The sequence below is a fragment of the Poecilia reticulata genome, linkage group LG19, assembly GCF_000633615.1.
Source record: "Poecilia reticulata strain Guanapo linkage group LG19, Guppy_female_1.0+MT, whole genome shotgun sequence".
Taxonomy (NCBI): Eukaryota; Metazoa; Chordata; class Actinopteri; order Cyprinodontiformes; family Poeciliidae; genus Poecilia; species Poecilia reticulata.
In genome coordinates, this window is record NC_024349.1 from 11,464,541 (window position 1) to 11,480,674 (window position 16,134).

A 16,134-nucleotide genomic window follows, 5' to 3' on the forward strand; every position below is an offset into this window, starting at 1 on the left:
TTCCAATCAACTTTCCATTGTCATTTTATGTCTTTACCAATGTGCTTTTGTGGTTTAAAATGGATTTGAAAAACCATAATTAATTTGTCCTATAAAGGTCAGTGACCATATCACACAGGCAAAGTTTAAAACACTTTAATAAAATTATATCGACTTCTTGAGAATAACTCGATAACTAACTCCTTAATGACTAGAAGTCACTACAATGGACAGATAATCAAAAACAGTTATCTTGGATCTTAATAATTTCTTTGCATGTAAACCGCTTCATTGGAATCTAGTATAATAATTCCTACACTGTCACCTAGTGGTCTATAAGTGTAAGTTCACAAAAATCAATAAAAACCAAAACTTGCTCGGTCATTTCTTCTATACGGGAGCCTTTTAGGTAAACCTGGTAAGTAGGACATCTAAACGTATAAATATTCATTAAAACATCGTTCACCACATTTAAATCTACTTTACTACAAATGGCAGGTATTAGTAAAAGGCTTGAGTTATTTTATTTAAGTATAAAATAGGAAGCATCTAGGGAATGAAATACCATTGTAGTTGTGTAGTCATTAAAACTAAATAATAATAAAGTAACAGGATAGGAAAGGATATACAAGAAAATCGAAAAACTAAACTAAATTACTTCATACAAAACAAAGCGGTACGGTTGATGTTATGCACTCCTAGTCAACAGGGGGCAGTGTAATAATCACACAGAAAGAGGCGGATAGCTAAATAGCCAATCAGAGGAGGCCAACACGGGCGCAAAGAAAAAAGGAAAAGGAAGCTTCACTGCCGCCATTTCACGTGAAAAGCAGCGCGGTTAGACAACCACCGAGTGGTTGTATTTTCATAACTTAGATTGATTTGGCGGAGGTTAACCTTCTTGCCATTTTGAAGTCAAAAATATTTTTATTAGGTTATAGGCCTCACAGTTTCAGTCTTAGCAGCCTCGCTTCGTTGCTTGGAAACGACCAAGAAAAATGAGTTACGGTAGGCCGCCGCCAGACGTCGAAGGGATGACTTCCCTCAAAGTGGACAACCTGACTTACAGAACTTCTCCCGAGACTCTCCGACGAGTTTTTGAGAAGTATGGTCGGGTGGGGGACGTGTACATTCCCCGGGACCGGTACACCAAAGAGAGCCGCGGTTTCGCCTTCGTGCGGTTCCTCGACAAGCGCGACGCTGAAGACGCAATGGACGCCATGGATGGCGCGCTACTCGACGGGCGCGAGCTGAGGGTTCAGATGGCCCGCTACGGACGGCCGCCGGACTCGATGTACAGCCGAAGAGGGGCTCCACCTCGCAGGTACGGAGGCTACGGACGAAGAAGCAGGAGGTAATTTTGAATATAGGTGTAGCATGAGGTTTTTGTTGGACATGTGCTCGAATGGGCACGTGGTCACAGAGCTCAGAGCAGCGTAGCTCCAAGTTTTTTTTTCAGTAGGTTCACAAAAACAATTATATCAAGAGCATATAAAATGTTTTAAACATGCTTCAAAGCATTTTAAATTAATTTATATTATATTGAAATACTAGGCTTTATGTCATATTTTCCTTTTATTATAGTAACTGTATCTTAGAAAAAAGCCTTACTTCGGAAAAGAGCAGGGACAAGATTATCTTAATAAATTGTATTTAAACACTAGTTACTCTTGTAGCATTTATGATGGAACATTTTTTTTGTCTTTGTCAGAAAATAAAATAAAAAAAAATACCAGCAATAGCTAACTGAAAATAATTTTTTGTTTTTGTTTTTTTATTCACCAAATACATTGATATGGTTGTATAAAAAGCATATCATGCTTGGTTTCCAGCTCACGTTAATTTCTAAAGATTATATTTTTAAGATCTTCAAATATCAAAGTTGAGAAAGTCGAAATATTTACTGATAACAGTATTAGTTTGGTTAAAACAGTAAAACTGTGCGCCTAAAACTAAGAGACGTATATTTGTAATATCAAACAAAAGGTGTAGCTGCCAGATTGCAGCATTGCTGCTTTCCTGTTGCTGTTTGGTTTAACTTTTTTATTCCTTGTTGTTTTGTGTGGTCTACAGTCGCTCAACCAGTCCCCGCCGTCGCAGACGAAGCCGCAGCCGCTCCAGGAGCAGAAGCCGTTCGCGATCCAGGAGCCGTAACCGTTACAGCCGCTCCAGGTCTCGTTCCTACTCCAGGTCCAGATCGAGGTCCAGGTCCAAGTCCAAGTCGAAGTCCAAATCCAAGTCCAGAACGCCGAGGAGGAGCAAGTCAAAGTCTCCTTCCAGATCACGGTCTCGCTCCAGATCCAAATCCCGTTCCAAGTCCAAGTCGAGGAGTCGAACCCCGGGTTCCAACAGGGGGTCAAAGTCCCGATCCAGGTCTAAGTCCAAGAGTGGACCTAAATCACCAGGAAACAACGAAGCAGAGCCTTAACCCAAATGTGGACGCAATATGACGGTATTCAGGGGAAGGGTTGATTTATTTTATTCTTTATCTATTGAAATGTTTATTTCTTACATTTGTGTTCTGCAGGCTTTACGCTTCACGCAAGTGGCAAAGACTGCAGAATGCTGTTAGAACTTTGTTAAATGTCTAGTATTAGCTTTGTGTGTGCCTTATTTTGAAACTGTTTTTTCCCCAGACAATTTAAAGCACACACAGGCAGTAGAAGATTTGGTTTAAAAAGCATCATGATAAAAATGGGGTGCTCACATTTGTATTGATGTGTTTGGGGTGGGAGGCGGGTGGTTGGGATGTGGGATGCTTACTCAAACCGTTCACCTAAATGTGGAATTCTTTCCTCCAAGCTGCTGAGTCCTGTTTGCAAAGAGAGGAGGAGGAGATGGGGGTGTTGCAGTGTGAGAGCAGTTAGTGTGTGACCCGCCCATGTGACCTGCCTGTTGCTGAGAGCCATTGCAGTTGCTAAGGAGCAGGTCACCGAGGCAACGGTGGTTGCTATGAAGCAGGTCGTCATGGCGGTGGTTCGGGCTGTCAATTGGTGTATGAGGTGGTGTGGTGAGGTACGTTCTCGCGGGGCTCACAGGCAGATGCACTGAGCAGTTTATCCACCTGTGCCTGTGGTTTCCGCCGCCTCACATAAAGGGAGCCGACCCCGAGGTTTGTTTTTCCCAATATGCCCGGGTGCAAGACCCTTGTTAGAGCTAGTGTGGGAAGAATTGGGGCCAGGAAACATGTAAAATAAGGAAGTGAGTTATTGAGTAAAATGTTTACCTCAGATTTCTTAACTGTCAGGACAGAGATCATGCAATAAATATTCAGATCAGCTTCAGGAATTGATACCAGCGTCTATTTTTTGCTCTTGGTGACTTAAGTTCTGTTTTTCCTTCCAGATCTTGCATTGAGCCTTTGAGGACATCCGGAACAGCCTCACTTTTTGGCAAGAATACTCTACTATTACCACTGAATCCAGACTGAAAGGTTAATTGGATCTTGGTCTAAAATGTTTTAAATGTTTAAGTTCCTTTGTAATCTGTTGAGACAAATTCTGTAACTTTGACATCATTTGTAAAGCTGAGTATATTGAAAGGGATTTATGGGGTATTTTTTAATTTACCGTTTTTGGGGTGGGCTTTTTCATTGAATTTGTAATAAATTCCTCTGAAACAAAATATAATTTTCAGCAGGCTCTGTTCATTTTTGAATATGAAACTTATTTGAAAAGTTGATGTAGGAAATGATGTCTCTTTGTTTGCAGTATTTACAGCTGTATTGCCACTCATACTGGGGGAGGGAAATGGCTTAGTGTACAGTGACATAAAAGCCATTTAAATTTGTGATTTGCTTAATCCAGCAACATTTTGTTTCTGCTTTTTTTTCTGTCTAGTTCAAGTTGCTTTCCTATGACTCTAACCTTCTTTCTTGTGTATCTTTTGTGCACTAGGCGCAGTTGTGTAGCAGTTGAGTAATGCTGGTTAGCTGTTAAGATGCGGTGCAGTGCGGTGGTGACATGGTGTGGCGTGTTGCGGTGCTGAGTGCCCGGTGCAGTTCCGGGGCTCGACCCTTCGCTGCCGTTTGCCGGTTTGTAAGCTCACAGGTGTGGCAGATCATCCATCCTCTCCTGTCTGTGACCTCTACTTCCCTACATGTGCTGTACATATTGTCTTCTATCCTCTTTACCCTTCCTTCTCTTCTGTGTCCCAACGTCAGCCTTCCTTCTGTGGTTTATCCACTGAATTGGTCTTGCTTGCTTTGAAAAACTAGCCCAGTGGGACGCTAAGAGAAGGGTTAAGGGGCAGTTAATAGCTTCTTATGAAATCTTTTGAATCGCATTCTGTGTACCTCAAATGTCTTGTAACTGCATCAAATGAATGCCAATAAAGGTTTTTGTTGGAATTTAATGTCTAACTTTGTCCTCAATGTCTTTTAGTGTAGCTTGTTAAATATGAATGATTCTCGGCATATTTTTGCTTGTATAAAGTACTAGTTACATGTAATTTGCAATGTCCATAAGACTTAAATATAGAACAGTAAGTCTCTCCCCAACATTTCATTTTTAAATTGGTTTCCTAGAGTCTTGAGGAAGAGTGGGGGAGGCATAGGATCCAAGATGGTTGAAGCCTCTGATGTGTTGCTCATTTGTGTTTTCTGAAGTCCAAAATCAGTGCAGGTCTACAAAACTTTGTAGTACTTTTGAGTCAGTACATCCATTTGAAAGTTTTGAAACGCTACATGCTGTCCTCTGCTGACGAGTTATATGTAAATGCCAGATGTATCGATGCCTGATTTTAACACCACAGCATCTGCTTAATTGGCCTCCAAATTCACCCCGACATGAAAATAAAAAAAAATTATAAGATGAGACACCAAACCCAACTCTGCTGAAGGCTGCAATAAAGACTTGACAACTTGGCACAAACAGTCTGGAAGTGTCAGTACTTCTACTGTGTTGCTTTTTTAATCATGAATACTGATTTTAAAAAATAACTTCAGTGATATCCTAACTTACTGAGATGCACTTGTATTTCAGAGCTGGAATTTAAAGGCAGGTGAAGTACATTCAACTGGTAAACATAACTGACTTCCTCACAGGAAAACTGCATGAACTTCTTCCATGAAAGAGTTCAACTGTTTAATCAGCAATGAATACCACTGTTAACTGTTTATTCATGAAAGGAAGTTGTGTATATCACTGCCTTACTGTTGGCAGAGTTAACTGAGCTGCTGTAAAATAATAAACCATCTCATTTATTAGGGGAAGTTTTAGTCCTGCATTTACTTTTCTGTTTAGCTGGATTTTATGTTTTTTGTCTCGCAAACCAGAGTAGAAGATTACAGCAGTGTTTTATGTCTGTTTTTAAATCCTGGCTGTCCTGTTCAGAAAGGACTTTTTATGGTTTATATGGTGAGATATGTAGCTAGATTTATAAGCTACAATTTCACCAAATCTAACCTAAATTTCACTAAGAAGATTTGATGCAGCTTTTGTTAAAATTATCAAACTTGAAAGCATTGAGCCTAAAGTGAAGCAATCTGAGGTGACTTGAATTGGTGAGGCACCAATTTTCATTGTCAATTAAAAAATACTCAAGTTACAACAAAATGTTAATTTTATAGAAAATTAAATACAAAAAATATGTTGTGATATGTAGTCACATTCTATAAATCAATTAGAACCATAAGTGGGTGCTTCAAAGTATACTCTACTCTAGATGTAGTCCTAAAGGTATGGACAATGCAAATACTGTGGTTCTTAAATGCTAATTCTTTGTGTTGCAACATTTTCCACTGTAAGAAAATGTTAATTTGTCTGCAATAATTTTACCGTAAGCAAAAATGCAAAAGCCTAGATGTAGAAACTGATATATATGGTTTCAGTGTGTGGCATTGTGATACGTAGCTGTCCTGGATGTAAACTGTTCAACGAGGTAGAAATCATATTGTCATTGACTTGCAATTGCATTAAAATAGAATTAATTGGCCTAAACTGGAATAAATGTGAATCTGATTTTGTTGGAATCAACTGTAATTGGCTTGAACGGGAAACAATTCAGCATTTTTTCAACCTGAATCTGATTAAGACTGAGTATGAATTTGCCTGAACCAGAATGCAGACTTTATTTGAATCTGATTGTGTCGGCCCAAACTAGGCACAGAGTGGTTATAGTTAGGGTTTTCTAAAATAATCTAAAATGTTCCATTATATGGTTCCTGATGTTTAAAGTCTCTTCAAAAGTGGTACAACAAGAGGTGTTTTCTTTTTACTGGAGAAAAGTGACACAGCACCTCCCTTTATACACCTGCTGATGTGAACTTCTGGGTTGCTTTGCTGAAAAAATGTCTCCAGGGTTTATAAAAAGATACATTTGCTGACTTAAAAATATGTGTTGCGGTGAAAACAATGGACAAAGCGTATTTGTTTTCTCAGATTTCCGTCTACCTGTGGATTCGGCCTAAGGACTGCTGCCTCTTGCATCCGGACAGTGTACTCCGCCATAATGTAAGGTTGTTTGGTATTGCTTTTCTGTTTTGTGAGGAAGCACAACAACAGGTTCAAGGTGTTGACTTGACCTCCAACTCCCCCCACATCTCAATCCAATCAAAGCCTCTGTGGGATGTTACAGGATAATCAAATCCGTTCCATCGAGGTGCAAGAATACAACTCACAAGATTTAAAAGTTGCAGCACACCTCAAAATGTCAATGGGTCAAAGCTGCTTCAGCAGCACATTTATTCTGGTAGCCTAGTCATGATATCTACCCTGATGGTGTATTTCCCGGTATCCTCCTTTAACTTCAGGTGTTGACTAGAAGGTAAGGAATGTTTTCCCTTCAGCTGACAGCTTTACTTTATCAGCCTACACCTCCAGTACACGGGTTCTGTCAGAAACCATTTGGGTCCGCCAGTTTGTCCTGCTGATGGGATTATCTGCAGACGCAGAGCCGAGCACGTTGCACTGCTTCGTGCCAGTCCAACTGCCCGGTCCAACCGCCCGTAGTCCGCCGACGGAGAGGGCGGGGTGCAAAAAGAGGATGTGACGTTCTGGTCCGAGAGAAGATTGGGAGATTGTCCCGTATCCGATAAACTGCGGCCGTTGCCGTTGATGTTTGACGGTGGGGGATTATCGCTAGCAAGCGGGATGGCCGAGTGAGTGGACGCCGGGGCGGCGACGCAACAAGAATCACAAGAATGGAGGCAACTCTCGTATTGGCCGCGATCATTTTCACGCTGCTCGCCATGGTGGTCGCGACGTCGCTGCTCAAAGGCTCATCGCCCGCGGCGGACTTCGCGAATGCGCGCAGTTACTTCGGCCAGAGAGGAGACGGAGGGTCAGCGACGTCCGAGGCGAAGCTGAACGGCCATGTAGCCGGGCAGGGGAGGAAGACGGAAGCCGACAACTGGAGTGAGATCAGTGGGAGCTCACACGACCACTGGGATGTAGTGAAATCTGTGAGTAGGTCTKGCAATGCTGCAGGAAAATGTTTTGTTTTGCGTAATTCCCCCTTAATCTGTTTTAAGTACTCAAGACAGTGTCTGGATGTACAACAGCCCGKAGGAGCTCTGGGCTGCTTTAATAGATCCACAAATAAACTAAACTAAAGCGCAATGTATAGAAGCAACTTAGGACATTAGAATATTATTGAATAGATGTTTCTTTTTGTGACTAATTTTGGAATATTTATTTTACACACACAATATTTACATTTTTTAAAATTAAAAAGTTATAGTAATTTTTGGCGAACAACTTACCATGCACCAATTCAGGTATAGGACTACTTGTTAATTTATTGTAGTTTGCATTAGAATAATTCTTTTGTAATGGAAAGGACACCCAAACTGGCTCCAGCAGTCCACATCTTTTGTAAATCCGCATCTTTATTTCTGCCTATTTTCATAATGAAGTCTAGCAACTAATAAAAACTCATGTTAATGGCATACACAATCATGAATCGAGATGGGTGATATGACACTATGGTAGGAGACTAAGCTAAAACAAAAATGATAAAGAAGTCACTTTTTTTATATTTTATGGGAAGTTGTGTGGAAGAAAAAAAGCTGTGTGAGAGGAATATGAAGCAAAGCCCATTCAAGAGTATTGAGATTTACTAGGTGTGAACTGCAGCTGAAGTCGGGGACTCAAGAGCCACCAAACACAGATGTATCCAGGTCATGTTCTGCAACTGTCAGAGTTTTTGTGTCAAGCAAACCAGGGAMGTCGTCAGAGGCATCTTGGCTGTTCTAATTGATGCATTCATTCATCCAAATGGAGCCCTGACCAAGTACTGAGTGGATATACAGTATAGACGCACTTTTCAGAAGGGTGACATGTTTTTATTAATGTACAAATATTTATAGAAGACTTAACATTGATAAATACATGAACTGAATTTRTGTAGTGTTTTCTAGTCGTGCTAGCCAATCAAAGTGCTCTACACTAAAACTGCATTCAGTCAGTCCCAGWCATRCACTCATGTGCGATAGGGAAGGAAGCTGRATCTGWACAAACCGCAATCCTGATTACTTCTATAATATTGGTTTAAATGTTTTTAATAATCCACAGCATCCAGAGGAACTACATGGAAAACATTTTTATTTTAAATCATTTTTGCAACAAAAAACAACAGTTCCGAGCATCTCATATTAAAAATGGTTGGTTTTATTTGAACTGTGCAACAGGACAGTACAATAGAAAGGYAACATATCCATCAGACTTACAGACTGATGTATTTTGTTTAGTTTCCTCATTTAGAAAGGTAACACCTGTGGGGATACCTTAACTTCCACAGAGGCCGTCTCCGATTTGTGCTTAYCATTCAGAAATAGCCACAAAATGCCACCTGAAACTCTCAGTGTAACAACTTGCATACTTTAAGAACCTTTTCAAACTTAGCCACCTGGATCAGATGCAAAGAACAAGCAGAAAGTGTCACTGATGAATTTAAGAGGTAGGTCATTTCTGACGTAATAATTCTCTGACAGGAGCAGGGGCACCCCCACTTTCACGCAGAAGGCGGTGCAGCAGTCGAGTCCTCTTCCTCCACATCGAGCCTTTCTGTCCCCAGTTTAGAGGTAGACTCATCGTCCGAGGTCTCGTCAGCGATGGGCCGCAGGTCTTTCATTGGGCTCTCTGATACAGAGCTCCTAAAGTGTGCTTTCTCTTATCCCCAGACTGAAGGAGCCACAGAGAGCCCAGGGGACAACGGTAAGCATTTTCACCTGAAATTCTTGCTAYATTCTCATTTTAATGTTACCAAACAGGCAGGCAGGATTTATTTCTGTTTCATCAGCATGTACTCGTTTTCTGCTTGAACAGCGAAAGTGGAATCGGATGCAAATAATTCCTTGAAGTATGTTCCTGGAAAGGCACGATCGCACCATTTAGAGGTGATGATGTCCAAAGAAGAGCTGGCAGACGAGCAGAGGTTAGTGAAAAACACAAACCGGGAAAAACTTTTAGAAGAATATACACTTTTCTTATATGACCCATGATGCTTTGTGGATAAACAGCCTAATTACATGTAAACCAGAGATCTGCAKTTCCAGTCCTCAAGTGCCATTGTCCTGCAACTTTTGGATTCATTCCTGCTCCAATACATCTGAATCAAATAAATAGTGAATGAGCAGATTAAAAGGTGTAATGTAGACTTTTCATTCTGTTATGTTGGATCTGGGATGCTACCAAAAGTAGCAGGACAGTGGATCTCGAGGACTGGCGTTGCATACTCTTGATTTAAGCAAACAGAGCAAATTCAGATGAGACACGTGGGAACCTGAACTTCTACAACTTAAACAGGATAATGTAATCACAACTGTGTGTGTTTATCTTTGAAAGATTGAGCTGAAGAAATAGCTTTCYGTTATGAATATTAGCATCTAAGCATACTCTCATTTTTAGCAGCTTCTCCAACTTTGTTAATATAAATCAGATGCTTAAAACTCCTGCGGCACATCAGAGCTTTTTCTGACACGGTCATAAAGTTTGTCGTGTTTTCTTTAATGAGGTTGGGCATATTTTTTATTCGCCTCACACCGGTGTTGTGCTCTGGTGTTATTGTCTGGAGAGACGCATACACTGGCTCTTTGTGTTTGCGAGACCGGGTTGGTTTTTTCAGTCATGCAGGTGAGGCCAGTGGGCCCTCAGGATTGAGAACCAWTGTCTTAGGGGTTTAGTGAACCACTGTTGGATTACAAGCTATGCATCATAAAATACAAACASTGCTTTACTCTTTATTTCTGATACTGAACATCATAGCTCACATTCTTTTTCAGAAGGCAATTCTTCTTGAACCAACCACGAAAAATATTCCTCCCTGGACYATTTGTTGACAAATTGATTGAGGCAAACATGCCAGTTTTAATAGTAACTTCCAATGTAATATTTTCTGTCCTTGTTTGTRTAATTCCTCATCTGGCCTGGGAACGCCTTGGGCTACCTAAGGAAAACAGAAGATAATGGATGGATAGAAACTGAACAAAGTCAAATTGCTAATAATAAAGTTGATTCTGATTCAACACACATCTGCTCTACCCACAAGTTAACCTATAAGCACTGGCATAACTTGTGGCTTCAGCCTTGCATAAAGCAGAAAAGTTGAAAAAAAAAAAAAAAAATGAAATTACACACTTTTTACTTGTATAAAACTAATTGCTTTATTGCAACTTGTGCTCTCTCACCAAAAGTTTCCCCTACAATCAGTCCTGTAGCAACATTTGACAAGATTAAGGTGGATAAAGAGACCAAAAGGTGTGAATATTTGACCTGTCAGATGTTTTCTCTCTGTTGAGTTTTGTACTTTTGTGTACGACTCGACAGCCCATCACTAGTTCTGATAACTGATCTGTTACAAGAGTTTAAAAAAAATAGTCCCAGCCTAAAACATATCTGTATGAACCCTACTCAAATACACTGAAACCAAACAAAAAGATGCAATRAAACTTTCCATTAAAAGTCCATATGGTCAGATCTATTATTATCGCCAACATCAGCACTGCAGCCATCTTCTATTTTGCTGCTTCACGTGTGACTCTGGACAGTGCACGTTTGTCTGGGCTCAGCTTTAGACGGGCAAGAAAGTAAAGGTCAGACTGAGCCTCTGCTAAGCACCATTAGCTGTCTGACGGACGAATAACAGGAGATTTAAAGAAACAAATCCAAGTGTTAAAGCGCTGCTCGAAAAAAAACGCCAAAGTTGKTGGGACTTTTTTCTTTGTCTGAAGCATATCTGCATATCCTGCTCTTATCATTGCAGGAGTAAAAGCGACGCAGACGTTAAGTGTCTGTTAAGCTGAAARAGGAGCAGATATGTGGTAAAGTATGAGTTCTCCTCACCTCGTTGTCCTAAAAGAGTCCCTTTCTGGCCAGTGGGTGAAAACTGCTAATTAGCAATTAGCCAATCTTGACCTCAGCAGTGATGTTTACCTCAGCGGCTCTTCATCCTCATGTGGCCATGAAGCGACTGGTGTGACAGTGTTGCTTATCTGATCCCACGTCTTCCTCCTGTTTTCCTCCATTAGAAGTGTGGTCCACAGGTGTGCCTCAGCAGGTGTTGATTGCTTCCCTTGTTGGGGTTTTCTTTGTTCCGCCACAAGAGGGGGTTAGAGTGTCACGACACCTTGGCTTTTTGGRGCTCTCCAGTTAAATGCAGAAGCAGAATAACATTGGAAAGTTCATTTTTATTTCAGTAATTCAGAAAATGAATGAAAATTMATTCCAAATAGTGTTATAYATTGCAAGTATATTTCTCTTAATATTGATTAAAATGGTTTACAATAAAATCCCCACCAAAAAAGAAAAGAATAATCAACTGGGCACACACATCGTTCAACCAGACATAAACCCATCCATCCATTTTCTTTRCACCCTTGTCCTATCTCCAGCTAACGTTCCGGGCGAGAGGCGGGGTCACCCTGGATAGGTCACCAGTCTGTTGCAGGGCAACACAGAGACACACAGGACAAACAACCATGCACACACACACTCGCATCTAGGGGCAATTTGGAGAAGCCAATTAACCTAACAGTCATGTTTTTGGACTGTGGGAGGAAACCAGGGTACCCGGAGAAAACCCACGCATGCACAGGGAGAACATGCAAACTCCATGCAGAAATACCGGTGCCGGGAATCGAACCCAGAACCTTCTTGCTGCAAGGCAACAGCTCTACCAACTGCCCCACTGTGCAGCCCTCAGACATAAACCTATACACATATTTTGTTTTCAAACTCCACTGAAGTTTATTTCACACTTCAGGTTGCAACAAAACACACTACAAACCATCTTTACAGTGTGAAACACTTTTGTGTAACTTTTTTTTCCCCATTCATCCAAAAAGCTTCCCCTGCAATGACACTGCTCCCCCACTAGGGGGGGGGGGGGGGGGGGCGCCCCACACTTTGGGAGTCACTGTCATACGCTATAAATTCAACAGAAATAAAGCCCTGAATAAAATCACTTTGTATACAGTGAAGTGTACAATACATTACAAGTTTTACTTTCTGAGTTGAATTTTTCTAATAAATTAGCTTTTTACTGCATCTTGCCCCGATCAGCGAGGCTGGAAGCAGAATKTGGGTCTAATAGGTGAAGATTTAATAATATGAGTTATCACTGATTTCAGCTGACTAATTTTCACTGATTAGCCAAGCAGCTAGACGAGTCGGCTTTGTTTAGTCAGGCTGCTTTCCCATTTCCCATCTGCTTGAATTGATCCAGTAACACTGCTCTGAAGACCCCATCCATTTCCAATACACCCTTGTCCCTCAGTGGGGTCGGGAGGGTTGCTGGTGCCTATCTCCAGCTAACGCTCCGGGTGAGAGGCAGGGTTCATCCTGGACAGGTTGCCAGTCTGTCACAGGACAAACAATCATGCACACACACTAGGGGCAATTTAGACAGACCAATTAACCTGACAGTCATGTTTTTGGACTGTGGGAGGAAACCGGAGTACCCGGAGAAAACACACRCATGCACAKGGAGAACATGCAAACTCCATGCAGAAAGACCCGGGCCGAGAATCAAACCCAGAACCTTCTTGCTGCAAGGCAACMGCTCTACCAACTGCGCCACTGTGCGGCCCAACATGTCTGAAGACATGTTRTAATATATCATTAGATGTAGTGGGTGGTGCACAGTTTGCACCACCCACTTAAAATGTTGATAGGATTTAGTTTAATTACGTCATTTCTCAGTAGGTTATCACACAGTTTCCAAACAAGGAGTTATTTCTGAACATTTGCTTTAAAAAATTTCAATCTGTTCTGCTTTAAAGACTGTTCATATATAAAACCAGAAGGTAACATGAGACATTTACTCATGCCACTATAATTGAGTACGATGTGTCTGTACTTTGTACTTTTTTTAAGTAGTTTGCAAAACCTGAACATTTACTTAAAGTATTTTAATGATRTACATTTGAAATCAGGCTTGTCTGCTACTAAATCTGAGTAAATGTTTATCTCTCATTTAGTCAGCTGTAAACTTGAAGCACCTCTGAGATTCCAGTGTGTCAATATGAACAGAGTGATTTTCCAAAATCAACACTCACCTATAGCGGTACTCAAACTTCACTTCAACAAGTAAAGATAACATTCACAAAATATAACACACATTTAGAACAGCCGAAATATTCTCAAAGTGTAATATTCTCAAATCCTACATCAAAATCCTTTAGGAATAAAAATCTGAAAAGTGTGGAGTGCTTTTTTATTCAGCAGCCCTTGAATTAAGACTTTGGAGAACATCATTTGCTGCAATTACAGCTGCAAGCCTGTTGGGTTCMGTCTGTACCATCTCCAAAGCTGGAGCGTTATGTCCAATAAACATGTTTTCTTACCCAATCAGTATTGTAGTAAGCAATAAATCAATGAATCGCATAAAATGAGTCTGATCATTTCCATTTGCATGTTGATTTGTTTTTCTTGTATCTCTCTCTTTACATTAGATGACAAAAGTCTCCATTTTATCTGTTGCTTYAGGTGTTTTGTTAATTTATTTTGGATATTTAAAATGTATTCCAGTTYCGGTTTTAATGTTCATTAAAAATTAAAGTTTATTGAGAGGATGTACTTACATGACTATGCCATTATATGATATTACTTGAAAAACAAAATCAAAATATAATTGTTTGTCGCAATAATTTCTGGGACAATTTATCGTCCAGCAAAACGTCATGACAGTGGATCTCTGCAGCTCCTCCTGAGCTAAAATGATTCCTCTCTGATTAATGGTCTGCCTTTCATTGAATGGCTACAATGAAAGGTCTGCCTTTCTGAAAGTAGCTGCTTTATTTTGTTTAAGATTGTAATTTAGGTTATTCATTTGTAATAGCATCTTAAAACCATTTATCACTTTTTCATTAAGATTACATAATTCTGGGTTGGTGTGTCACAAAAATCTCAATAAAATAAATGRAGATGTGTGACTGTAATGCAACAAAATGTGAACGTCCTTTTGCAAGACGCTGTATATTGCAGTGGTACATGTTTTCTTCAAATATAGATTCTGTTATTTTTTTCTGCATTTGGAGAACTAGGCCCAAATTTTCCAGACCAGATACAAAGAAATCCTTGTGCAGAATCTCCTATTTATTAGAAAGTGTATTTATTACGTACCTGGAGAAAACTTTCTGAACATTTTATTCTGTGTCTGTTCCTCCCCCCCCCCAGGGTGCAGCGGGAGCAGCTGGCCGCCATTTTCCAGCTGCTGAAAGACAACAAGGAGACATTCGGGGACATGTCTGAAGGAGACTTGGAGGAGCAGCTCAGACTCTACTCCATCTGAGACTCCTCCGCAACCTGATCTGCTCCAAAGACTTATTCAGGACTCCAAATATGTTATTTAATTTCCCTGCAGTATTTAACACGGCTGTCCGTTCCAACAACAACTGCTTATCGTTTTTAACTTGTATTAAACACACTCGCACACCTGCACTGATCAGATAATTATGAAAAACACAATGGAGCATTGTTTCTATTAGTTCTATGAGTTTAACTTTCAAACTGTTGCACAATAAACCAGAACGTTGTATAAATTTGTGTATGCCTATTCAGTTTCAGTCCAAGCTGTTTCTAGGAAAACTGCTGCTGTTGATTTCCTGTTTATTTAATTAAATTCCTGCCTTTGTTGCTTCTGCCACACTTGTTTGTGTTGTGATCTGTGWTTTCTGTGTATTTATTTTGAGGTTTTTCTGTGTTTATTAGCCTGTTCCCCAGTGAGTCTGTCTTCCCTGTTTGATCCCAGCTGTGTCTCGTTTCTTTGATTACCCTCCCAGTGTATGTAGCCCCACCTGTTRTCTTTGTCTCTTGTCGGATCCTCGTGGTGTAACGTCTTGTTCCCCGTTKTTCAGTTCTGTGGACTATTTCATTATTAAAACCATTATTCATCACTTCAACCTGGGTCTGCCTGCGTCCTCCCTCACCTTCCAACCACCCAAATCGTGACAGTAGGATCCGACCAACCAGAAGGTGAGAGACGCATGATGCGGCTTAGACGGTGGAGCCCCTTGGCGGTGCTTTGGAGCAGTCCCGCTGGAGGACTTCAGTGGCGGAGCTCTGCTGTGGGGATCACGGCTGGCGATCCTCCCGCCCGGAGTGGGGCCACACCGTCACCGCTGCCCTGAGCCGCCGGAGGTCCTGGGCCAAGCCGTCACCGCTGCCTCTGGTCCCCGCGCCGAGGCGGCGTCAGTCCCCGCTGCCTCCGGTCCCCGCGCCGAGGCGGCGTCTGTCTCCGGCCCCAGTGTCACCTGCCCACTGCTGGTAAGCAGCGTCCAGCGTTCCCCGTGCCTGCTGCTGGTGAGCAGCGTCCAGCGTTCCCCGTGCCTGCTGCTGGTGAGCAGCGTCCAGCGTTCCCCGTGCCCGCTGCTGGTGAGCAGCCCCCGCCCCTCCCGAGCTTCCCGAGTTTGCGGACGAGCCTTAGTTTCCCTGTGCTCCGTCCGAGCTTCCTAGTGCCCCCTCTGCTCCGTCCAAGCTTCCTAGTGCCCCTTCTGCTCTGTCCGAGTTTCCTAGTGCCCCCTGTGCTCTGTCCGAGCTTCTGCCTCCCGAGTTTCCCTGTGCTCCACCTGAGACTCTGCCTTCTGAGTTTCCCTGTGCTCCGCCTGAGACTCTGCCTCCCAAGTGTCCTTGTGCTCCGCCTGAGACTCTGCCTCCCGAGTGTCCTTGTGCTCCGCCTGAGACTCTGCCTCCCGAGTGTCCTTGTGCTCCGCCTGAG

The 16,134-nt window shown here is 41.8% G+C and overlaps 3 protein-coding genes across 11 annotated transcripts in view; 2 read left to right on the forward strand and 1 right to left on the reverse strand.

Annotated features, from left to right (window-relative positions):
* Positions 1–757: 757 nt before the first annotated feature.
* srsf2a (serine and arginine rich splicing factor 2a) lies at positions 758–4,332 on the forward strand. Of its 5 annotated transcripts, XR_536316.2 has the most exons (4): positions 759–1,333; positions 2,053–2,431; positions 3,325–3,412; positions 3,876–4,332. XR_536316.2 is itself a non-coding variant. In XM_008436991.2 (3 exons), exons 1-2 carry the CDS (start codon positions 978–980, stop codon positions 2,405–2,407), a joined length of 711 nt encoding a protein of 236 aa, XP_008435213.1. In that variant the 5' UTR covers positions 759–977; the 3' UTR covers positions 2,408–2,431; positions 3,325–4,332. The 5 variants fall into 5 exon arrangements, 3 of the variants coding, with proteins under 3 accessions (XP_017166471.1, XP_008435213.1, XP_017166470.1); XR_001777672.1 differs by having other exon boundaries at positions 2,053–3,412; XM_008436991.2 differs by having other exon boundaries at positions 3,325–4,332.
* A 2,642-nt stretch (positions 4,333–6,974) lies between these two features.
* On the forward strand, positions 6,975–15,319 carry mxra7 (matrix-remodelling associated 7). 5 transcript variants are annotated; one of them, XM_008436995.2, is made up of 5 exons: positions 6,975–7,381; positions 8,912–9,134; positions 9,246–9,354; positions 11,182–11,239; positions 14,595–14,682. In XM_008436995.2, the coding sequence occupies exons 1-4, from the start codon at positions 7,121–7,123 to the stop codon at positions 11,219–11,221; spliced, it is 633 nt and encodes a 210-aa protein (XP_008435217.1). In that variant the 5' UTR covers positions 6,975–7,120; the 3' UTR covers positions 11,222–11,239; positions 14,595–14,682. The 5 variants fall into 5 exon arrangements, with proteins under 5 accessions (XP_008435217.1, XP_008435216.1, XP_008435215.1 ...); XM_008436996.2 differs by lacking the exon at positions 11,182–11,239 and having other exon boundaries at positions 6,980–7,381; positions 8,912–9,001; positions 9,101–9,134; positions 14,595–15,319; XM_008436994.2 differs by lacking the exon at positions 11,182–11,239 and having other exon boundaries at positions 6,977–7,381; positions 8,918–9,134; positions 14,595–15,319.
* A 246-nt stretch (positions 15,320–15,565) lies between these two features.
* The window catches only part of LOC108167262 (aspartate, glycine, lysine and serine-rich protein-like), a 2,070-nt gene continuing 1,501 nt past the window's right edge, over positions 15,566–16,134 (reverse strand). Inside the window, exon 3 of the mRNA XM_017310695.1 lies at positions 15,566–16,129. Coding sequence (XP_017166184.1) covers positions 15,667–16,129 — 463 coding nt within the window. The 3' untranslated portion in view covers positions 15,566–15,666. The remainder of the gene's footprint in view (positions 16,130–16,134) is intronic.

Coding starts and splice junctions, on each gene's coding strand:
- srsf2a (XM_017310981.1), top strand. CDS start 978: ATGAGTTACGGTAGGCCGCCGCCAGACGTCGAAGGGATGACTTCCCTC. Junction 1,334..2,052: donor TACGGACGAAGAAGCAGGAG/GTAATTTTGAAT, acceptor TGTGGTCTACAG/TCGCTCAACCAGTCCCCGCC.
- mxra7 (XM_008436993.2), top strand. CDS start 7,121: ATGGAGGCAACTCTCGTATTGGCCGCGATCATTTTCACGCTGCTCGCC. Junction 7,382..8,911: donor ACTGGGATGTAGTGAAATCT/GTGAGTAGGTCT, acceptor ATTCTCTGACAG/GAGCAGGGGCACCCCCACTT. Junction 9,355..14,594: donor GAGCTGGCAGACGAGCAGAG/GTTAGTGAAAAA, acceptor CCCCCCCCCCAG/GGTGCAGCGGGAGCAGCTGG.